At 47.2% G+C, this 24,394-nt stretch overlaps 1 protein-coding gene across 5 annotated transcripts in view; it reads right to left on the bottom strand.

Annotated features, from left to right (window-relative positions):
• Positions 1-24,394, bottom strand: part of SPTBN1 (spectrin beta, non-erythrocytic 1) — a 235,243-nt gene that overhangs the window by 47,512 nt on the left and 163,337 nt on the right. For all 5 annotated transcript variants that reach the window (XM_083493969.1, XM_083493971.1, XM_083493970.1 and 2 more), the window contains 9 exons: positions 20,810-20,997; positions 19,040-19,157; positions 12,360-12,518; positions 8,711-9,013; positions 8,169-8,322; positions 5,949-6,819; positions 5,701-5,838; positions 3,836-4,592; positions 2,277-2,479 (listed from right to left, as the gene is read on the bottom strand). In XM_083493969.1, the coding sequence (XP_083350095.1) occupies positions 2,277-2,479; positions 3,836-4,592; positions 5,701-5,838; positions 5,949-6,819; positions 8,169-8,322; positions 8,711-9,013; positions 12,360-12,518; positions 19,040-19,157; positions 20,810-20,997 (2,891 nt within the window). The remainder of the gene's footprint in view (positions 1-2,276; positions 2,480-3,835; positions 4,593-5,700; positions 5,839-5,948; positions 6,820-8,168; positions 8,323-8,710; positions 9,014-12,359; positions 12,519-19,039; positions 19,158-20,809; positions 20,998-24,394) is intronic.

Here is a 24,394-nt window from a genome sequence, read left to right as displayed (position 1 = left end):
GCTCTTTAATAAGTCACTGCTATGACTCAGCACCCCATAAACTTACTTTCACCAAGGCCAGCTCCAGTGGTTTCTATAATCCCTAAAGAAAGTAACAGCCTTAAGATTGCCTTGCAGGTGATTAGGCTTATGTAAGCGGAGGCTGTGGTTTTAAAAAAGGAAAACATCCATAAAAATGTGTCGTTGTTTCCCCCCAAAAAGCTTAATGTCTTTCCAGACGCAGTCACAACATTAAAACGAGCAACCCAAACTTGAAACTACATGCTGGCGATGCTGTAGAAGACTTGTCCTCCTTCGCAGGAGAAGTTGGTCATCCCTATCCAGAGGCAACCCACCGTGGTATCTTTCAGGTGTTGCCGAACTACAACTCCCATCATCCCCAGTCATCAGCCATGCTAGCCGGGGCTGATGGGAGTTGGGGTCCAAAATATCTGGAGGGCACTAAGTTGGCGAAGGCTGGTGTGGCAAGCTTTGTGAGCCCCTCTTTCCTTCTGGTTTCCTCATTCTGGCGGCCATTTTGTGAGGGAGAAACACCGGTGGCAGCTGACAGAGGAAGGAGTCTTATACCAAGACAGAGCGCTGGTCCATCTCATTGAGCACTGGCAACTCCAAGAGCACAAGAAGAAGTTTGCCAGATTAATTCAGAGGCCCTCTAGCTAAGCATCCTGCATCCCACAACAACCAACCGGATATGCCTATGGGAAGCCCACAACCTGAGAGGAATTGCACTCTTAATAATAATAATAATAATTTATTATTTATACCCCATCCATCTGGCTGAGTTTCCCCAGCCACTCTGGGTGGCTTCCAATCAACTGTTAAAAACAGTACAGCATTAAATACTAAAAACTTCTCTAAACAGGGCTGCCTTCAGATGTCTTTTAAAGATAGGATAGCTGCTTATTTCCTTCACATCTGAAGGGAGGGCATTCCACAGGGTGGGCGCCACTACTGACAAGGCCCTCTGTCTGGTTCCCTGTAACCTCACTTCTCGCAATGAGGGAACCACTAGAAGGCCCTCGGCGCTGGATCTCAGTGTCCGGGCTTAACGATGGGGATGGAGACGCTCCTTCAAGTATACAGGACCGAGGCCGTTTAGGGCTTTAAAGGTCAGCGCCAACACTTTGAATCGTGCTCGGAAACGTACTGGGAGCCAATGCAGATCTCTCAGGACTAGTGTTATGTGGTCCCGGAGGCCACTCCCACTCTTCCACTTGTAATCAAAAGTAACCAGTATTCAGAGGCGTGTCACCCCGATCTGGGGCAGCAGCTATCCAAGGTCACTCAGGGATTGGAAAAACTCAGGGCCTGCTGTTGAATCTGGCCCTCCAGGCCTCTGTCTGACTTTCAGAACACTGCCCAGACCACACTGCTCACTGGCTCACCCCGTGTTTTTTGCCTGGCTGGAATATGTCCTTGAAATCTGACCCCCCCTGGAACTAGCCCACTGGCAAAAGGTAACCATTTTCACTTGTTGTTCTGTCGCCTTCTGTCTCTGGTCCCCCTCCCCATAGGACAGGTGGCCCCTCAAGCAGCTGCCCAGAGGGGAATGAGTCCCTCGGGCTGAAACAAGGCTCTTCATCCCTACTCTAAACGAAGATGCCCAAGGAAGAACCTCGGATGTTCTCTGTGCAGACATGTGCCTTTTCCACTCAAGTGATGAGGCACGGCAGCTGACATCCCAGAGTGCTGCAGCCTCAAGGGCCAATGTCAACCCTTCGTCCTGCTGTGTCTCTCACACTTCCATCTGGCAGTGGTTAACAGACAGTGCTGTGGGTGGGTGGGGGTGTGCACTGCTCACGGCTAACTTCCTAAGTCTAGACAGACTTGGCAGGGACAATTGGCGCAGGAGATGTGTTGGGTGCAATTATGAGGTGGCGTTGATAGCATCTGTCAACACCTCCCATTACAATTAGCGGTCCTGAAGCAACGGCTTATGCTCCGAGAAGGTCTGCTGCTCACGGTGCAATATGAGAGCCTTTCATAGCCAACATTTTCTAGAACAACCCAAGCAGCCTTATAAAGGGCATGTGTACCTGCTGCCCTTGGGTAGCTGCCGGGGTCACAGCACCATAGCAGGGCCTACAGCTGGCATTCACCCTGGACTGGTAACACTGGTCAAGTAAAACTAGATAGCCATAATTTAACTGTGCACTGGATAGATCCACTTCTGGATATAAAGCCGCATGTACATTTTGTAAAAACAGACAAACACAAATAAGGAAATGGGGAGAGTGTAGACCCAAGACTCACTAAATATTCTCAGCAAAGTCTACCTGTCATCAATGGAGTCCACTTTCTCTTGGATCTTGTCAGAGTTGATGTTGCCATCGCTAACCAGTCTCCTTCCGGTCTCTACAACTGCGTTGATCTTCTCCTCGTTGGCATCCATTGTGGTCATGAAATCCTCTTGTTTTTTGATGGCAGCTTCTGCCCCCTCCAAAGTGGTGGGCATTTCAGTGTGTGCCAAAACATATTCCTGTAATGATTAAAACAGCTACAGTGAAGCCTTTCCAACAGTGACTCTGTTGGCACAAATATCACTTCTGTGAATTCTCTATTGTATGCCAAGGGAGCAGCACAACACCTCCCGGAAAACTTTTCAAATCTGTGTTGAGCCCAGAGTGGGCAAGTCATCTTCACATATTTATGGGGTATGTTAGAGCATTCACAAAACCGTGCCAAGTATCACTGGTTACATTCAGATGCTCTATTCCCAATCCTCCAGACCACAGTTTAGAGATGACTGGGAACGAGTGTCAAATTCAAACTTCCCTTCCTTCTTCTCCTTTCTCCACTCTTTGTCTTGCCTTTTTAGAAGACTTCCTGATTCCCTTAAACCAGGGTTTGTTATTAAGTCTGAACCATCAAACCATGGTTTGAGTGATTCCTCCAAACCAGAACTGGAAATCAGGACCAAACTGCGGTTTGCTAGGTTCACTCAAACCACAGTCTAGCGACTGAAACTTCACTGCAAACTATGGTCTGAGAAACCAGGACATCTTCTATTAAGGCATGCCAGAGAGGGAAGGAGCAGAAGAGGAGCCTGAACCATGGTCTGGAGAATGCAGCCAATAGATCAACTTGAGAAGATTAATTTGTAAGAAAATGGTTCTGTGAAGCAGCTCTTGAGGATCAATTAGGAAACTGCTTCCTGAGTTTTCTGAGCTCTACACCATGGGCGCAGATTCCAAATTAGTTTTGCTGGTACCAAAATGTATGTGCTGCTACAAGGAAATAACTTACAGTGGAAGGTTAGATCTGGGATTTAAACCTCTTTCAGACACCATGCATGGCAAATAGGCCCCAGAATTGCTCATATTACTTGACTGTCCTGACCTTTGACAGGCTAGACAGATAAGTACAGTCATACCTCAGGTTGAAGTAGCTTCAGGTTAAGTATTTTCGAGTTACTTCCAGTGACCCGGAAGTAACGGAGCGCGTTGCTTCCGGGTTTCGCCGCTCACGCATGCGCAGACGCTCAAAATGTCATGCACATGCATGGAAGCGGCGAATTGAGACCTGGGCACGCGCAGACATGCAGTCACAGGTTACGCTCTACTCAGGATGCGAATGGGGCTCCGGAATGGATCCCGTTCACATCCAGAGGTGCCACTGTACATAGAAGCATAGGGGACTGCCTTACACTGAGTCCATCTAGCTCAGCATTGTCCACTCTGACCGGCAGCAGCTGTCTGGGGTTTCAGGCAGGGGACATTCCCAGCCTTGACTGGGGATACAGGAAATGAACCTGGACCCTTCTGCCTGCAAAGCAATGTTCCACCCGTGAGCTATGGACCTTCCCCCTCCCCTTCTTAACATGACACCCGCTCACCTGGTTGTTAAGGAAGGCTTCTGCTTGCTTTGTGTCTCTGAGGAACAGCTGATAGGCATGGGACTGGGAGAGAAGGTTCTGCCGGTTTTCCCACATCTTGTGCAGCTCGTTCCATCCGGTGTCCAAGGCCTGCAGGCGCTGGTGCAGGAACATGTACTGAGCATCCGTCTGCCCTTGAGTCACCATCTCACCCATGTCTCTCATCTTCTGATAGTCCTCTTCGTAATTGTCAATCTCGTTCTTGATGTTCTCATGCTGCGTGAGCAGCTTCTCGGCCTCCGTCAGCGTGTTCGGCATGTCTTCCGAGGCGATGGCCGTCTGGGTCCGGGACAGCCAAGACTGGAAGTCGTCCAGGTCGCGCAGAAACTGCTGCAGCTTGCTGGCCTCCCCAAGGGACTCCTCGCGGTTCTTCAAGGTCGTCTTCATCTCTTCCCAAACGTCGTTGATTTCGGCGAGCCGCGACAGGATGGCCCGAGCTTGGTCGGGGTGCTCCGATTCCAACTTTTCGGCTTCTTTCTGCAGGTCGCTTAACTTGGCCTCGATGGCGACCAAATCACGCTCCATCCCAGTCAGCTTCCTCTGAAGAGCGATAACGCCGGCCAGGTCATTCCCAAGCTCTTGGGTGGATTCAATGACCTTTGTCTTCTCCCTGATCCATGACTTGGTTTCGTTGCATTCAAGGTGGTAGTTCTGGATACTGAGGGCTGAGAGCAGGGCCTCTTTCTTCACGTCAACAAGCTCTCTGAACTGGCTCCACCTTGTACAGAGAAACACAGGAGGTAAGATGGAGAAACATAACATTTATCACGGCTCCTCCTTCTGAAACTGCCAAATGTGCTCTTTAGTATATCAGGTACCTCAGCTCCCTCAGCTCGCAAATAAGTTTAAAGACATACGGCAGGAGTTGTTGATCTGTGAACTGTAAGTCATGTTCCTATTGTGAACTGTGCCACAGTATTACTGCTGGAGTATCTGAATAAAGAAAATAACTAACAATTCATGGAAGAGTCTCAGGCGGACCCTTCTCCTCATTTTGATTTTGGAACTTTGCTCCCCTACTTTAATGGCTGTAATTCTAAACAACCTGAAGCAGTTAAGACAGGGGTCAGCAAACTAATGTCCATGGGCAACAAACGGCCCACAGGGGTCGTTTAACTGGCCCACAAGCTACCCCCGAACCGAGCTGCCTGCTTGGCAAGCTCCCACGCACTGCACTAAACCGGCTTCTGTGTCGCAGGAAAATCACAGGCGCGCTCGCTCGTGTGTGCGCACATTCCAGCCCACAGAGGAATCGCCGCTGGAGTGAACCGGCCCAGGCAAGGTAAACCTTGCCAACCCCTGAGTTAAGATTAAGTGGTAGAGTGGTACCTCGAGTTACATACGCTTCAGGATACATACGCTTCAGGTTACAGACTCCGCTAACCCCGAAATAGTACCTCGGGTTAAGAACTTTGCTTCAGGATGAGAACAGAAATCGTTCTCCGGTGGCGTGGCTGCAGCAGGAGGCCCCATTAGCTAAAGTGGTGCTTCAGGTTAAGAACAGTTTCAGGTTAAGAACGGACCTCCGGAACTTGAGGTAACTCTTCCAGGTTAGCGGAGTTTGTAATCTGAAGCGTTTGTAACCTGAGGCATTTGTAACTCGAGGTACTACTGTATTATGTATTTGGATAATAATAATATTTATATATTAAATAAGCATACGTATATAGAATTGTAATTGTTGATTCTTATGGTGTTACAGTGTGCCTTTCTTTTCCCCACTCACATTTTTACTTTTTATTTTGTTGTTTAAAACATAATAAAATAATAATAAATCTGTACAGTAAATGGGAAAGAACCAGCACTGCATTCATCCCTGAACCCACCTTGTGTTGAGCTTATCTTGCTGCGCCTTGATTTCCTTCTCGCCCGGATGGCCATTGTGGATTAGCTGCCTTGCAATCTGGTTCACCACAGCAACCCGTGACGCCTGATTGTTCATTTCGGGCTCTAAGCTTTCAAATCTAGAGAGGGGGTCAAAAGAAGAAAAGGAAGCATGAGCAGAGCACCGACAACTAAGCAATATCCGGCGCAGAGCTGCAATTACCTGACGGAGCCCATCTCAGCCCCTCACCTGTGCTGGATCACTTCCAAGTCTTCCAGTTTCTCAGGGATCTCCATGTTGATCAGCCACTGTTCCTTCTCGTCGATCCAAAGCTCACAGGCATCCGCTTCGCTGAGCATCTTGTACAGGGCCAAGGTGTCCTGCAGGGCCTGTTTACGAAGCCGCGTGAGCTCAGCAACCTCCTTGTACCTTTCCTCCATTCCGGACAGCCTGCTCTGCACATCGGTCGATTCCGCGTGCTCCCGCGGCAAGGCTCCGGCCTGTTCGTGCAGGGAATCCATGATGGACCTGTAGCTTGCGATCTCCTCCGCCACGTCTTTGTGTTTCTTCACCAAGGACTGAGTGGAATACTCGTCGTGGCCCACGTCACTGCTGGAGACAATCTTGAGGATGTCCAACATCCACGCATCGATGTCGTCGGCGTCTGCCTGGAACTGGTGGAGGAGGGAAGCTTCTTCCAGTCGCTTCTTCCGGATGGTGGAGAGCTGCTCCAGATTGGCCCACTGGTTCTTGATGTCCGCAATCCTCTCTCTGATCTTCTCCGACCCAAAGTGGTCCTCGGCTATCATGTCCTCGCCTTCCTTGATGGCCTGTTGGAAGTGGCTGCTCCGACCGCTCATCTCGTCCTCAAACGCCTTATGCTTGCTGAGAAGGCGGACGATGCTGGTCAAGTCTTTTCCGTAATCGTCCGACGACAAGATCTGCTCTTTTTCCCTTATCCAGCCCTCCTCTTCAGCCATCTCCCAGAAGAACTTCCAGAGGCGCCGGGACTCTTCCAAGCGAGCTCGGCGCTCGGCCGCTAACTGACACAGCTCCTGGTAGCAGAACTCCATGTGAGCCACTCGGTCTCGGATAACTTGCGGGTCGCAAGGCTTGTAACCTGTTGGTAGGCACAAGAGGCATATGGAAAGTCAAACTGCAGAGCAGGCCAGATTATATTCAGCAGCTGATGTTAAGATAATTCGTGTGCTCATGGGCGCTGAGGACCAAACAGATTCACTTTAACAGATGCAATCTTCTGGGATGCCTTACATGTCGAGGCAATTCAGACTGCTGGGACGTGTTCGGAGACCCCACTCATCGTTCTTCTGCCAGAACTTCCCCAAGAAGCGCACAAACAGGTCCAAACCCACCCACCCCACACTGCATCTGTCATTATCCTGCACCTTTCACGCAGGTGCTCCTATATCCCCACCCTGCCTCGCCCGCTACTTTCCTCTGTAACGTGATGAGAGAGAAGCGCCACCACCCCACATGCTCTGCTGTAGGAAATTCCCAAGGAGCCACATGCAAAGTGGAACGTACGTACAGTTGTAACTTGGAAGTCAAATGAAATCCGCTCCGGAAGTCCGTTCGACTTCCAAAACATTCAGAAAGCTAAGTGTGGCTTCTGTTTGGCTGCAGGAAGCTTCTTTTTTTCCCCTTTCCCCTCCCTCTTTCTTAGTTTTATATCTTAAATTCACATATTTTCCTGACTTCCTCACGTCCCCCGTTCTTGTATCCCTTTTAAAAGTTGGTTCAGCAAATTCATAGCCCATTAAATTATATTTTACCTTATTGCTAGAACCCCAGCATTTCATTTCAATGTCATCAACATTCAGAAATTTTACAATATTTTTGCAAATAGGTTTTAAATTTCCCCCAATCTTCTTCCACTGAGTCTTCTCCCTGGTCTCGGATTCTGCCAGTCATTTCTGCCATCTCCATATAGTCTATTAGTTGCATCTGCCAGTCTTCCAGGGTGGGTAGATCTTGTGTCTTCCAATGTGGCTGCAGGAAACTTCTGCAGCCAATCGGAACCCACGGAGGATGTTCGGCTTCCAAAAGAACGTTCAAAAACCAGAACACTCACTTCCGGGTTTTGATCATTTGGGAGCTGATTTGTTCGGGAGCCAAGGCGTTTGAGATCCAAGGTACGACTGTATGTTGTCCACAATGGGAATCTCCCAGATAAAGGAATTACAGCATGTGCCCAATAGGGGGAAATGGGGCATGGTATAGTAGCTCATGCCTCCTGACTGCTGGTAGAAAAAGTTGGGGCTGAGGAGGCACAGTGAGCCACAAATCGTCTGGACAAATGCTTTATTGGGGTGTAGAGGCACCTTGGTCTACATAAAATTAGTTTATTACACTTGTGGGCCAACAAAGAGCTCAAAAGTGGCTCTCCACCAAAGGATAAGTAAACAAGGGCTTACCAGCCCAAGCTGCTGTTTCTTATAACAGACTTACCTTCTCCATCTGTGGCAAATTTTTGGGCTGATGCATTGACCGCTCTCACTCTCTCGGCCTGAATGGAGATGTCAGCCTCGACAAGTGCGTGTTTCTGCAATAGGTCTTCTACTCCGAGGAGATGCTTGCCATAGTCTTGAGACAGCAGCAACACCTGTTTGCACAAAACCACCCAGTCAAAACCGCCATTTTTCTAGAGTTCCTGGGGGCAAACTTTGTGTTTTGTGGCTGGCTTTTTCATTAGAGAGGTGTATTTTGAGATTTCAGTGGTGCGGGACAACAGAGCCCATCCCTACGGCGGCTCCCAAGCCTCCCCCGAACCGCAAAAAGGGGGAAGGCCGCCAGCAAAGTGGCGTAGCTCCCTCCCCCCCCCCATTTTAAAGGTGCAGTTGATATTTCGGTACAGCTTATATTCGGGCCAATACAGTACATCCTTAGTCGTGAGGCTTGGCTCTTTTCATTTTTAAAAAGATATTTAAATAAAAACCTAGAAGGTCCAACCTTCTTTCTGAGCCTATTTGTTCCCCACTTCTGCCAATTACCTTCATCTCATCCATCCAGTCCATAATGTACAGCATCTCCTGGAATATCTTCTGCAGGCCAAGGTTCATCTCCAGCCGTTGCCTGCGTGCCCTGAGCAGCTCCAGGAGGTACTCCCATAGGCGGAAGACGTTGTCTTTCCTGGCCGTGATGCGTTTGATGTCATGGTAGTTCTCAGCCTCCAGCTCCTTGGCCACAGCAACCACTGCCTGGACCCTTTCCTCGTAGGCGGCAATGTCCGTCTCGATGGCTTCGTGCTTCTTCGTGGCAGCCTCCACAGCGGGGAGGTCAAACCCAAAGTTGTCCTGTTAAAAGACAGAGAGTTCCGTTTTTTTTAATGGCCCTGTGACAAGGGTTACTGAATATGGGAAGATTTATGGACGGTACAGTGGTGCCCCGCAAGACGAATGCCTCGCAAGGCGGAAAACTCGCTAGACGAAAGGGTTTTCCGTTTTTGAGCTGCTTCGCAAGACGAATTTCCCTATGGGCTTGCTTCGCAAGACGAAAACGTCTTGCAAGTTTTTTTCCTTTTTCTTAACACCGTTAATACAGTTGCGACTTGACTTTGAGGAGCAACTCATAGAACGCAGTGTACATAGTAGCCTTTTTTGAGGTTTTTAAAGACTTTGGTGATTTTTGAAGCTTTTCCAAAACTTCTTTTGCAGCCATTTGGTAAGTTAAGCTTTTAAAACTTTTTTGGGGGGTTTTGGATTTTGGGTTGGGGTGTTTGGAATTCAAGGACTTGGTGCTGGGAAGGGGTTTGCAAGAATCTGGAAGCTTGTGTGTGTTTTTCTGCATTTTTATGATTTTCTGTGACCATTGGGCCACTCTGCTGTTTTTTTTAAAAAAATCTGGATTTGAATTTCTGTGTGATGGGTGGCTGGGGGAACAGTTGGGGAGGGGTTTGCAAGAATCTGGAAGCTTGTGGTTTTTTTCTGCATTTTTATGATTTTCTGTGACCATTGGGCCACTCTGCTGTTTTTTTTAAAAAAATCTGGATTTGAATTTCTGTGTGCTGGGTGGCTGGGGGAACAGTTGGGGAGGGGTTTGCAAGAATCTGGAAGCTTGTGGTTTTTTTTCTGCATTTTTATGATTTTCTGTGACCATTGGGCCACTCTGCTGTTTTTTAAATAAAAAATCTGGGTTTGAATTTCTGTGTGATGGGTGGCTGGGGGAACAGTTGGGGAGGGGTTTGCAAGAATCTGGAAGCTTGTGGGTTTTTTTCTGCATTTTTATGATTTTCTGTGACCATTGGGCCACTCTGCTGTTTTTTTAAAAAAATTCTGGGTTTGAATTTTGAAATGCTCTTTACAGTATGTGTGACTTTAAAGAGCACTTAATAAATTTGGCTTTGTTTGGACTTTTTTTGACCATAGGAACGCATTAATTGATTTTCAATGCATTCCTATGGGAAACCATGCTTCGCAAGACGAAAAATTCGCTAGACGAAAAAATTCGCGGAGCGAATTAATTTCGTCTTGCGAGGCACCACTGTATTTCTTCACACAGCAACAAATTAGACAGAAGAATTCCAAACCACATGGAGGTGAATGAATGAATGAATGAATGAATTTTATTACTAAGGTCACAGACCAGTTCCGGTTCACTTACAATATCAGGAAAATCATAAAATACAACAGGGATACACTGAATTGCAATTGAGTACAACAGAGACAGTTCAGATATAGCGGCAGTTAAAAAAACTATATATTAAACCTTGATCACTAAAATGCCTTCAGATTTTTTTTGTTCTGTTTCAATTTTGTTTATAATTTCTCCTAAAATAAAATAAAATTGCTCAAATGTTTTCCAATACAGTCGTACCTTGGAAGTCGAACAGAATCCATTCCGGAAGTCCGTTTGACTTCCAAAACGTTTGGAAACCAAAGCACGGCTTCTGATTGGTTGCAGGAAGCTCCTGCAGCCAATCAGAACCCACAGAAGCCCCGTCGGACGTTCGGCTTCCAAAAAGTTTGCAAACCGGAACAGCCACTTCCGGGTTTGCGGAATTTGAGAGCCAAAACGTGTGAGAACTAAGCTGTTCGAAAACCAAGGTACGACTGACTGTATTTATTTCCTTGAGGGTCGACTTCCCATCCACCCTTCCACGGTTTCCTCAAATTATCTATTGCTGCTGCATGTTATCATGAATCTATACCTTCCTCCCTCCACCTTATTCTCAGAGTAACTTTTACTGCTGAGCTTACTCCAAACCTGCTAGCATTTTTGCATGTTTACAATAGGTTTTAAAATAAACTACACACACTTTCCAATACCCCTTAAAAACCGTCTCTTCTTGTTCTTTAATTTTGCTAGTTAAGCTTGCTAATTCTGCATATGGACCAGTTGGGAGAGCCAGCAAAGGAGAATTCAGAAACCGTGTCATGCTTTTGCCCTGTTCCTCGAATCACATCCACCTAACAGGTGGCATATTGCCAGGAAGTCGCATAAGCTAATGTAGAAGACTTGGTGGTTGGAAGGAACGGTGCATGCCCCTACCTTGACTCTAGAGTAGGAGTAGGGAACTGGATTTGGATCCCCATGCCAAGCAACCAGTTTTGCCCATGACGGTGGTCAGCTGTTCATCCCTGCGCAAAATCTGTGTCACAGAATTTGGGGAAGGGCCTCAGTAGCTTAGAGGCAGGGTTTCTGCCTTGCAGGTCATAAGGTCCCAGGTTCAGTTCCCTGCATCTCCAGGGAAATGTCCCCTTCCTGAAAACCTGGAGAGACACTGCTAGCCTTAAACGGCTCAGGACTACAATATCTCAAGGACTGCCTCCTTCCAGATGAACCTACCCAGACCCTGAGATCATCTTCTGAGGCCCTCCTTCGTGTGCCTCCTCCTCAAGAGGTCCGGAGGGTGGCAACACGAGAACGGGGCCTTCTCTGCAGTGGCTCCCTGCCTGTGGAATGCTCTCCCCAGGGAAGTTCGCCTGGCACTTTCATTATACACCTTTAAGCGCCAGGCAAAAACGTTCCTTTTAACCAGGCCTTTGGGTGATCCGATTTACATCCTATGCCCTTTTAAAATGTGGTGGGTTTTTTTGGGGGGGGGAGTATTGAGTTGTCGTTTTTATTATGTATTTTAAAGAGAAGAGTCTGGATTTGATATCCTGCTTTAGCACTACCCTAAGGAGTCTCAAAGCGGCTAGCAATCTCCTTTCCCTTCCTCCCCCACAACAAACACTCTGTGAGGTAAGTGGGGCTGAGAGACTTCAAAGAAGTGTGACTAGCCCAAGGTCACCCAGCAGCTGCATGTGGAGGAGCAGGGAAGTGAACCCAGTTCCCCAGATTACGAGTCCACCGCTCTTAACCACTACACCACACTGGCTTTTATATCTTGATTTTATTCCATGAATCGCCCTGAGACCCCCCAGGTATAGGGCGGTATATAAATTCAATAAATAATAATAATACCAAGCTAGATGGACGAGTGGTCTGATAAGGCAACTTCCTTTCTTGTGTCTAACTGCACCTTAGAAATAGGCAACACTTGATGAGCAGTCGGACAAGCTTTAATTTTCTCTGAATTCCACAAGGGGGTTCAACAAGCTCTCAGGAGCTCAGTGCGGAGTGTGTTGGCCAAGCAAATGTTACTTTAAACACACACACACACACACACACACACACACACACACACACCAATCTCACCTGAGAAACCAGGCGCTGGTTTTCGCTCAGCCACGTCTCCCTCATAGCTGCCTTGCGGTCGAATCTGCGGGCGAGTTGTTCCAGTTTCTCCTGTCGGATGAGCTCGTTACGCAGTGCCAGTTCTCTTTCATGTTCAGCTTTTTCCAGTCTTTCCCAGGCCTGGGTAAACAAAAAAATATATGCATTTTTTTAAATGAATTTACATAAAGAAAAAGTCTGTGAGAAATTCTATTAAGTGCTGAATCATCAATGCACAATAATATTAATAAGGAAAGATTCGGATGGTTGGCGCTAATTAGAGAATAGAAGGCACAGTGCGTGGATTTGGGGTGGGCCAAAGTGTCACAGAAGCTAGTTTTGCCCAAACAGGCACAAAACATGCGTCTTTTATCCAGGTCATTTTCTTTTCATACTCTATTGGAATAACTCTGGGGCTCTGCATGGCAGTAAACATATGCTGACTCACAGAACCTGAGGGCTGACACAAGGGCCAGAGAGTAGCTTTCTTTCTTTTTTTAAAGGACATGTTTCTAGATCTCATGCCTACGGCAAAAAACTAAAGTGAAGTAAAAGTGTAAAACCTAAAAACACAACATGTAATTCAGGATGGATATGTAAAACAAGGCTTAAGCTTCCTTTCAGTGTATCCCTTTGGACCTTCAGAAAGAAAACGCTGAGAGCTGGGCAAGTCATTTGTATGGAACTCTCTGTTCCTTTTACTGAATGTGAGACCCCACCCCCCCTAGTCCTAAGCATTGATTCTGTTCATTTAGAAAATGTATTGATCGCTTTATATTCAGATGAATCTCAGAGTGATGTACAAAGCAGAAATCAACATAATGCAAAATCATCATCCTCATCCTCATAAACAACCTGTCAAAACAACATTATCCTGTACCAAAATTAGCAGCAATCAGGCCAGGATTATCTTTCTGGGAAGCCCTGGTGAAATAAAAATGTCTTCAAGAGGGGTGGCAAGTTCCCAAAAGGGACAGCGCCTGTCTTGATATCTTCTGGAAGGAAGCCCTATAGCACAAAGGTTGCTATGCTACTGATTGATGTATCCATCACATTTACATCCCACCTTCCCTCACAGTGGTGCGCTCTCCTCCTTCTCATTTTATCCTACAACAACCCTGTTAGGTAGGTTAGGCTGAGAGACCGTGAATGGCCCAAGGTCATAGAATCATAGAATAGAATCATAGAATCATAGAGTTGGAAGAGACCACAAGGGCCATCGAGTCCAACCCCCTGCCAAGCAGGAAACACCATCAGAGCACTCCTGACATATGGTTGTCAAGCCTCTGCTTAAAGACCTCCAAAGTAGGAGACTCCACCACACTCCTTGGCAGCAAATTCCACTGTCAAACAGCTCTTACTGTCAGGAAGTTCTTCCTAATGTTTAGGTGGAATCTTCTTTCTTGTAGTTTGGATCCATTGCTCCGTGTCCGCTTCTCTGGAGCAGCAGAAAACAACCTTTCTCCCTCCTCTATGTGACATCCTTTTATATATTTGAACATGGCTATCATATCACCCCTTAACCTCCTCTTCTCCAGGCTAAACGTGCCCAGCTCCCTTAGCCGTTCCTCATAAGGCATCGTTTCCAGGCCTTTGACCATTTTGGTTGCCCTCCTCTGGACACGTTCCAGTTTGTCAGTGTCCTCCTTGAATTGTGGTGCCCAGAACTGGACACAGTACTCCAGGTGAGGTCTGACCAGAGCAGAATACAGTGGCACTATTACTTCCCTTGATCTAGATGCTATACTCCTATTGATGCAGCCCAGAATTGCATTGGCTTTTTTAGCTGCCGCGTCACACTGTTGGCTCATGTCAAGTTTGTGGTCAACCAAGGTCACCCAGCTGAGTTCCATGGCTGAGCAGGGATTTGTCCACTACGCAGTGGACGCTGGCAGGCCCCTGATGACCGCAGTGACCACACCAGCAGACAGGGCTAAGCTGACATCTCAGGTACCCTTGCTTCCCAAGCTGCAAAGGGTTTTGTTCAGTTGCGTACTTTGAAGCCAGAACCGTAACGGTGCTGTGCCTGAATGCTAAAAAGCAAGTCAGCCTATTTGTCACATAAAGAAACAGATCTGTAATTAGCCACATGCCGTTCCGGAGGGTTTTTCCTAAATCCTGGGGATTGTCACGCTGCCTGGAACACAAGGATCTCCAGAATCTTACAGACAAGGGAGTCTTAGCAGACAAATACGGGAGTGGGAGAGTTTTATAGCTTGAAGCGATCCGGAGCCAAGCTTGCGGATGCAAGCAACAGCTGCCCTGCGAATTCCAGCCAGGATGAAAAAGCAAATTAGAAAGGCTTACCCTGTTTTAAAGCACTTTGCTTCCCCCCCCCAGGGATCTTGCTGAGCTGCTTGCTGTTCAGCTGGCTAAACCAGAAAAGCAGCTCCCTGGCTCTCCCCACCCCTATCTCGGCATCTTTGCTGCACTCCAATGAGACTCCCTGCAAGATGCCCCCATCGTACACAAGGGTCTTCTGCAAGGAGGAAAGGTATTGCATTTGGGACTTTTTAATTTGGAGAAAAGGCAGGCAAGAGGCGACATGATCAAAGTGCATAGAATTATACACGGCTTGGAGAAATGGCTTGAGAGAAGTTTTCTTATAACAACAACAATTGCATGCCACCCATCTGACTGGGTTTCCCCAGCCACTCTGGGCAGCTCCCAACAGAATATTAAAAACACGATAAAACACCAGACATTAAAAACTCCCCCCTCTCTCTTTCAGAACACAAGAATGTGCAGACACCCAACGAAAATGAATGTGGGAGGCTTCAGGACAGGCAAGAGAAAGTGCTTATTCACAGTGATGATGGCCATCAACTTGGATGGCTTTAAAGGAGAATTAGAGATATTAATGGGAGGTAATGTTATCAATGGCGGCTACCCCTAATGGAGATGTTCTGTCACCTCTTCCTTATCACAGAATCATAGAGTTGGCAGGGAATATGCAGCTATGCCCTATGGGGATCGAACCCGCAGCCTTGGTGTTATCAGCACCATGCTCTAACCAACTGAGCTAGAGTGTCCGTTGCTGAGAACTGCAGGTGGAGAGAACACTGTTGTGTTAATGTCCTGCTTGCATGCTTCCCATCAGTATCTGATTGGCCACTGTGGAAAAACAGGGTGGTGGACCAGATGTGTCTGTCAGTTTGCATTGCTTGGTACAGAAAGTATTGATCTGATGTGTAGAGATCTTTCCTATTGTAATTAATTCAAGAGGGTTCTGGAAGCTGCTCTGTGTGAAAGAAACAAGCAGAAGGTTCCTGATGTTTGGGTTATACCTTCAGAGAAGCTGAGTACAATGGCTTAAACTGATTCTGTTATCTCTTTCTGTCAAGGTCATGCTGACTATAATAATAAGGCCAGAAGGAGCCGGAATTTCACTCTTTTCTATCTCTCTTCCTTCTGGTGTGGTGTTCTGTATATAGTGTTAAGGTTTAGTCTTATTATAAGTTATTGTAAGTTAAATCTGCTGCAACTGGATTTCTTATGGACAGTGCCAATCCTGAATGTATTGGATTTATGAACATTATGCTCAATTGCCTTCAGTAGCAGTAAAGCTCTGCTGGATGAAATATTAATTGTCTCTGATCTATTTTTTGGGGAATCCTGCAACCTTTTAAAGTTTTTACTCTGCCAACTATATATCAGAGTTCTGCTCTGGATCAATATGAGTAGAATTTGTGACAGTGTCTTTGGCCTGAGATCCAACAGGGCTCTTTTTTCATGTTCTCTCTCATCCACCTGAGAAAGATAATTCTGGGTACAATGTTCTATCTGCACTGAGGCGAATAGAAGCCACGGAAGGGCACAATTGCCTCTCTCATTCCAACAGGCCAGGCATTATCCTTTGGGTCTTACTAGTAGCTTGCACACCATGTCTCAACATAAGAAAAGCTCTGCTGGATCAAAGCCACGGACCATCTATGCCAGCGTCCTTTCCTTACAGTGGCCAACCAGATACCTATGGGAAGCAACTTATGCTCTGCAGTGGGTAGCAAGTGCAGTCCACCTCGGGAGATCAAAACTGCAAGGAAAGGTTGAAGGAACCAAGTATGTTTAGCCTGGAAAAGAGGAGACATGATAGCCACCTTCAAATATCTCAAGGGCTGTTACATGGAAGAGGGAGCCAACTTGTTTTCTCCTGGAGGGTAGGCTTCAAACCAATGGCTTCAAGTTACAAGAAAGGAGATTCCATCTCAACATCAAAAATAACTTTCTGATGGTAAGAGCTGTTTGACAGTGGAACGGTCTCCCTGATAGGATGGGTCCAGGGAATGGGGGCAACTCGCAGGCCCCCAGCTGGCTCCAGCCCACTGGAACAGCATCAGTCGGCGACTTGTAGCTTCAGAAGCCTTTAGAAACGTGAGCACGCTCTAATCAGAAGAGTGAATAACTCTTCACAACGGAAGTGGCGGACAGAGGCATGTGTAAGGCATATTTAAGTAAAGGTAAAGGGATGCCTGACTATTAGGTCCAGTCATGACCGACTCTGGGGTTGCGGCGCTCATCTCGCTTTATTGGCCGAGGGAGCCGGGGTACAGCTTCCGGGTCATGTCGCCAGCATGACTAAGCCGCTTCTGGCGAACTAGAGCAGCGCACGGAAACGCTGTTTATCTTCCCACCGGAGCGGTACCTATTTATCTACTTGCATTTGACATGCTTTTGAACTGCTAGGTGGGAAGGAGCAAGGACTGAACAACAGGAGTTCACCCCATCGCGGGGATTCGAACCGCCGACCTTCTAATCAGCAAGTCCTAGGCTCTGTGTTTTAACCCACAGCGCCACCCACATCCCTTACAAGCATTTTATTCGGCATAGTTCAGGACAAAGAAAACATGTCTGCTCTCTTCTTGTCCAAGCAAAAAGCATAGGCAAAAGCAATATACAACGGAAGTTCCCAGCAGACTGTGCTGGAAGTAAACAGACATGTGGCATACAACAACTCCACGTGCCTGTTCTAAAGGTGGAATGGAACTATATCCTAACAGGTTGCAGACTCTCTTTTGGAGGTTTCTAAGCAGAGGTTGGGTGACCATCTTTCATGGATGCTTTAGTTGACCCTGGTGGCACTGTGGGTAAAAGCCTCAGCGCCTAGGACTTGCCGATCGAAAGGTCGGCGGTTCGAATCCCCGCGGTGGGGTGCACTCCCATCGCTCAGTCCCAGCGCCTGCCAACCTAGCAGTTTGAAAGCACGTCAAGTGCAAGTAGATAAATAGGTACCACTCCAGCGGGAAGGTAAACGGCATTCCGTGTGCTGCGCTGGCTTACCAGATGCAGCTTGTCACGCTGGCCACGTGACCCGGAAGTGTCTTCGGACAGCGCTGGCCCCCGGCCTCTTAAGCGAGATGGGCGCACAACCCCAGAGTCGGACACGACTGGCCCGTACGGGCAGGGGTACCTTTACCTTTACCTTTAAGCAGAGGTTGGGTGACCATCTTTCATGGATACTTTAGTTGAGATTCCTGCATAGAAGGGGTTGGACTTGGGGTCCCTTCCAACTCTGCAATTCTATGATTCTATGAAATGGGGTTGCTTTAGTGGAGCTATGTGTACAGAGACAAGGAAAGGTGTCCCTAGAGGGCACTTTTGAACTGTTGCAGCTCCTTTTCAGTGGTGGCTCCTCCGTTTTTGCAATGCCCACCCCAAGGAGGCCTACCTGGAGAGATTTCACATACGGCACTTGTGTGCCATTTCAGGCTTGTTCTTGGCTGGAGTTCGTGGCTATTACAGAGAGAGCTTAACAATGAGCCCTGGTATGGATGGCATGCGAAGCCAAACCTTGGTTTAGAGAGGTGAGGGAGCAAACAGGATCAGAGAAGGGGACATCCTCTCTGAGACCAAGCACATTTGTCCATTATTTGGCTGCTTAATAATAATAATAATAATAATAATAATAATAATAATAATAATAATAAATTTTATTTATACCCCACCCTCCCGGGCCAGAGCCGGGCTCAGGGCAGCTAACACCAATAAAATTACCCCCCCCCCCAACTCTGGGGGGGAACCAATTTAAAATAAAATTTAAAATGCAGCCTCATTTTAAAATACTTGATAAATCAAGACCATAAGGGGAGGGAAACATAAGGGCCAGACTGAGTCCAAACCAAAGGCCAGGCGGAACAGCTCTGTCTTGCAGGCCCTGCGGAAAGATGTCAAGTCCCGCAGGGCCCTAGTCTCTTGTGACAGAGCTTTCCACCAAGTCGGGGCCAGTCCTAAAAAGGCCCTGGCCCTAGTTGAGACCAATCTAACCACCTTGCGATTTGGGACCTCCAAAATGCTGTCATTTGTGGACCTTAAGGCCCCACCGCGGACAGGCGGTCCCGTAGGTATGTGGGTCCTAGGCCGCATGGGGCTTTAAAGGTCAAAATCAGCACCTTAAACCTGACCCTGTACTCCACTGGGATGTGTTATGCAAACCAAGCCACTGTTGCGGTGGTGGTTTTACACCATTTAGAGGTGCTTTCTGTATAAAAAAAAGCAGTCTGTAATTTTTAAAATAAGAAAATGAATACTACAAATAAAGGCATGCTAGAAATCTTATCCCTGGTCCACCCAGGACTCTCAGCATGGAACAGCCTGATCCACAAAGTACCCATAGCTCAGCTGCTTGCACAACAGAAAACAATTAATCCAGGAAGTTGCATATTTACCTTGTTGATATCTGAGATGAGTTTCCCTTCCCTGGGCATGTACACTTTCTGATTATTAGCCCTCATTTTGCTTTGGATGGTGAAGAGCAGGACTTCCAAGTTTCCTTTTTCTGTGAATCTAAAAGAAGATAAAAAAACGAGGGGAGCCGAAAGGGAAGCGTTAACTCTTCAAGCAAGCGACCAGACATTTTGTCCCGATATCGACATATTTTATATGGTTGACCGTTCTTGTTTTTGAATCCCCCCTTCCCGGATTTTATATTGCTGCGTGCAAGACACATGTGCTCAGCTAGAAACAGCTGGTTCAAATGTCACAATCCGGACAGGTCAGCCGATTGACCGTTTGCATTTAGCTCCCAGCAGATGAAAGGAACAAGCTTTTATTATTATTATTAAATCTTTTCTCGCAGTGTCTGCTTTGTGCGCGCTTGCTGACCGGTGAATTTGAAGCCTCGCTATGCGATTCCTGCAGTTGACGGCAAAACGGCCAGCTAGGTTTCCGCCGCAGGATCGGAGCCTTCGAGCGTTTACAAGAGGCTTTTCAATTCTTTGTGCATTTTCAAACAGGCATGTCGGAGTCAACTTGATAAACATTCTGTTCTGAAAATCACCGGTTTAAACTTACTCTGAGTTATGCTACCATGAGATAAGGTACATGGCTCAATCCTGAACAATACGCTGGAGTGTACATAGAGCTTTTTTGCAAGAGAGGGCTTCCCCCTTCACTCCAATGTCCATGCATACAATGAATGTGCAATGTCCAGGGCATCTGCTGACAGTGAAGAAAACGAGGGAGCAGCTCCTGGCACATTAGAGGTTCTGTGAGTCGTGGTGTATTTATGATGTTTGATGCCCCTGGGCAGAGGACAAGCTTACTCACTTTTCCAGGTAAGTGTGCATGAAATTACCTGGGAGTAAGCCACTTATCTCCATGTGATTTACTTCTGAGTGTAAATACAAAAGAGTTTCCTGTAAAATGCAGGAGCAGCGTTACCCCCAAACAAAACACCAACAGGATAAGGCTGGCAAAACCAACCCAATCAAGATCAGTAAGATAAAAAGCTAACTAAATAATATCTGAGAATAACTTTTGGGCATATAAGGGCGGTTGCTGGACTGTTGCCAAAGAAAGCCAAACAGATTCCAAAATTCTTCAGATTAAAAACACGTGCATTCGATTAACGTGTTTGGTAGAGTAGAAAGCTTTCAAGATGCACAGGGCTCTTCTTCAGTCCAGAAGGAACAGCTCTGTGCGACTCAAAAACCTGCCAACTTCTCAACACATAGAAAGTAATAAGCTACTAGGATTTCCACTTCTGTTTGTTGGCATACCAGGTATTTGCCCAATAAAAGGTACTGTATTAAACATTTGAGCTGCTCCTTCCCATAATGTCTTTTCTCCTTTGTAGGTGTGTGCAACTGCTTGCACCCCCTTTTGTTTACATGCTACAGCGGAGACAAATGCAATCATCTCCAGCATGTAATAATGTCCATGACTCACACCACTTAGGACCTTGCGGTGCTGTTTGTGGATACAATAATTTGGTGGCAGGAGAGACCACAGAGGAAGTAGTACAAGGAGAAACGAAGATGTTAGCAAATGTCAGAAGGCACCTAACCGTGAACTAAGGAGGGCTTGTGAAACACGAGCAGCATAACTAGCTTCTAATTGTCTGGGACTGGAAGATGCAAACTGCCTAAAGGCTCCCCAACTGTTCTGATCGAGCTGGGATTAATTCCCGAGAAAGGACAGTGTCGGACGAGGCCTACTTGGGTGGCTTCTCCACTGTGCGGTAGGTGTTGAACGCCTGGAGCTGTTGCTGCACTCCAACCAGGGAGTTGGCAAACTTGCGGTTGTTCAGGATGATGATGGTTTGCTCAATCCACTCCAGGAGGTCGGAAGCCAGCGACTCGTACTTCTCAATCATCTTCTCCGTTTCGATGGCGTTGTCAAGCACCTAGGACAATAATAATAATAATAATAAATTTTATTTATATCCCGCCCTCCCCAGCCGAAGCCGGGCTCAGGGCAGCTAACAACAATAAAATAGTACAACATTCTAAAATCATTTCATTATAAAATTAATTCCAATCAAATTGATGGCAACCATTAGGCTAAAGTTCTGTGAAGATTGCCAAAGGAGGGGGTCAGGCTGTGCCCTGGCCAAAGGCCTGGTGGAACAGCTCTGTCTTGCAGGCCCTGCGGAAAGATGTCAAGTCCCGCAGGGCCCTAGTCTCTTGTGACAGAGCGTTCCACCAGATAGGGGCCACTGGCTCTAGTTGAGGCTAGCCTAACCTCTCTATGACCTGGGACCTTCAGGATGTTTTTGTTTGAAGACCGTAAGTTCCTCTGTGGGACATACCAGGAGAGGCGGTCCCATAGGTACAAGGGTCCTAGGCCGTCCAGGGCTTTAAAGGTTAAAACCAGCACCTTAAACCTGATCTTGTACTCAACCGGGAGCCAGTGCATCTGGTATAGCACCGGGTGAATGTGATCTCGCAGCGAGGACCCCGTAAGGAGTCTCGCCGCGGCATTCTGCACCCACTGGAGTTTCTGGGTCAGTCTCAGGGGCAGCCCCACGTAGAGCGAGTTACAATAATCCAGTCTGGAGGTGATCGTCGCGTGGATCTCAGTGGCTAGGTCAGGGCGAGAGAGGTAAGGAGCCAACTGCTTAGTTTGGCGGAGATGAAAAAATGCCGCCTTTGTTATAGCTGCAATCTGCGCCTCCATGGAAAAGGAGGTGTCGAAGATTACACCCAAACTCTTAACGGACGGTGCTTGCACTAATTGCACCCCCGCAAGAAATGGGAGTTCCCCCCCAATCCCATATTGTATTGGATTATAATAATATTGGATTATTGTAACTCGCTCTACGTGGGGCTGCCCTTGAGACTGACCCAGCCAAAAGCAGGCAGACAAGCAGGCAGAAAGGGACATCTGAGGGCCTAGGACAAGTGCTCCCCGTGGGGGACAGGAGACAGGGCTGGAAAGGAAGCCAGCGAGGCAAAACCACTGACTCCTGACAAGGCAAAGCAATGAAACAGTAGGAGAGGAGTGTTGACTCAGAAAGAGCCGTGTTTCCATGTTCCCAGGTTGCTCCGGGGGGAGCGTGACGGATGGGGTCTTATGACTTCAGAGAACGCGCCTCTCCTGACTGCAACAGCAGCAGCTGACCTGCAAAAATGCAGCATGCCGTGACTTTCCGAGTGCTAACGGAAAATTATTTCTGTCTGTGCTTCCAGATTGGGGGAGGGAGGGGGGAACAGATGGTCACACAATTCCGCTTTCAAAACAACAGTTCACAGAAGGTTTGAAACTGGGGCTTCGGCGAGATTATATTACTCATAATATTTGTGCAGTGCTTTTATCCCAAGTTCGCGTCCTGGTCCCATGAACTACGCTCGGGATGGCAGGAAGTCACAGTGTGACTGTAGCAGCTGCCACAGGGTCCTGCAGAGAGTTCCCTACTGATTGCCTTAGTCCTATCACTTGCCCATTTATTTGACTATTTTCCACTGGCAGTGCCCAGCTTCATCTAGGGTTCTGAGCAAAAAAGGAAGTTGCTGCTCTTTGTTACTCTGAGTCCAAGGAAAAGGCTGGTGGCTGACAGCGGGAGGGCATGTTTGCAGAGAAAAGGCCGGAAGGAGGCTCCCTGTAGGCAGCTTTAGCTTCTGCAAAACTGCTAGCTGCTACAGTCACTCAGAGGCTTCCTGCCACTTTCACAGGCCCCTGTGTCAGCTGGGACTTAGGTGGAATCTACACACATATAAAAAAGGCTGTGAAAATGCTTTTTTAAAAAACGTTTTGAAAAATACATTGAATTTTCCATAGCTCACTGTCGCCATCTTGTGCCACATTTGTGCATTGCACTTTACAACCCATTTAAAGCGTTTTATTTGCAGCTGTGTAGATCATAGAATCATAGAATCATAGAATCATAGAATCATAGAATCATAGAGTTGGAAGAGACCACAAGGACCATCGAGTCCAACCCCCTGCCAAGCAGGAAACACCATCAGAGCACTCCTGACATATGGTTGTCAAGCCTCTGCTTAAAGACCTCCAAAGTAGGAGACTCCACCACACTCCTTGGCAGCAAATTCCACTGTCAAACAGCTCTTACTGTCAGGAAGTTCTTCCTAATGTTTAGGTGGAATCTTCTTTCTTGTAGTTTGGATCCATTGCTCCGTGTCCGCTTCTCTGGAGCAGCAGAAAACAACCTTTCTCCCTCCTCTATGTGACATCCTTTTATATATTTGAACATGGCTATCATATCACCCCTTAACCTCCTCTTCTCCAGGCTAAACATGCCCAGCTCCCTTAGCCGTTCCTCATAAGGCATCGTTTCCAGGCCTTTGACCATTTTGGTTGCCCTCCTCTGGACACGTTCCAGTTTGTCAGTGTCCTTCTTGAATTGTGGTGCCCAGAACTGGACACAGTACTCCAGGTGTGGTCTGACCAGAGCAGAATACAGTGGCACTATTACTTCCCTTGATCTAGATGCTATACTCCTATTGATGCAGCCCAGAATTGCATTGGCTTTTTTAGCTGCTGCGTCACACTGTTGGCTCATGTCAAGTTTGTGGTCAACCAAGACTCCTAGATCCTTTTCACATGTACTGCTCTCAAGCCAGGTGTCACCCATCTTGTATTTGTGCCTCTCATTTTTTTTGCCCAAGTGCAATACTTTACATTTCTCCCTGTTAAAATTCATCTTGTTTGCTTTTGCCCAGTTCTCTAATCTGTCAAGGTCGTTTTGAAGTGTGATCCTGTCCTCTGGGGTGTTAGCCACCCCTCCCAGTTTGGTGTCATCTGCAAATTTGATCAGGATGCCCTTGAGTCCATCATCCAAGTCGTTGATAAAGATGTTGAATAAGACCGGGCCCAAGACAGAACCCTGTGGCACCCCACTAGTCACTTTTCTCCAGGATGAAGAGGAACCATTGATGAGCACCCTTTGGGTTCGGTCAGTCAGCCAGTTACAAATCCACTGAGTGGTAGCATAGTCAAGACCGCATTTTACCAGCTTCTTTACAAGAATATCATGGGGCACCTTGTCAAATGCCTTGCTGAAATCAAGGTAGGCTACATCCACTGCGTTCCCTTCATCTACCAGGCTTGTAATTCTGTCAAAAAACGAGATCAGGTTAGTCTGACATGACTTATTTTTCAGAAATCCATGCTGACTATTGGTGATCACAGCATTCCTTTCTAGGTGCTCACAGACTGTTTGCTTAATGATCTGTTCCAGAATCTTCCCTGCTATTGATGTCAGACTGACTGGGCGGTAATTATTTGGGTCCTCTCTTTTCCCCTTTTTGAAAATAGGGACAACATTTGCCCTCCTCCAGTCT

The sequence above is a fragment of the Podarcis liolepis genome (assembly GCF_965112155.1).
Source record: "Podarcis liolepis genome assembly, chromosome: 3".
Classification (NCBI taxonomy): Eukaryota; Metazoa; Chordata; class Lepidosauria; order Squamata; family Lacertidae; genus Podarcis; species Podarcis liolepis.
The sequence above is the reverse complement of the archived record's forward strand: the minus strand, read 5'-3'. Positions and strand labels throughout refer to the sequence as shown.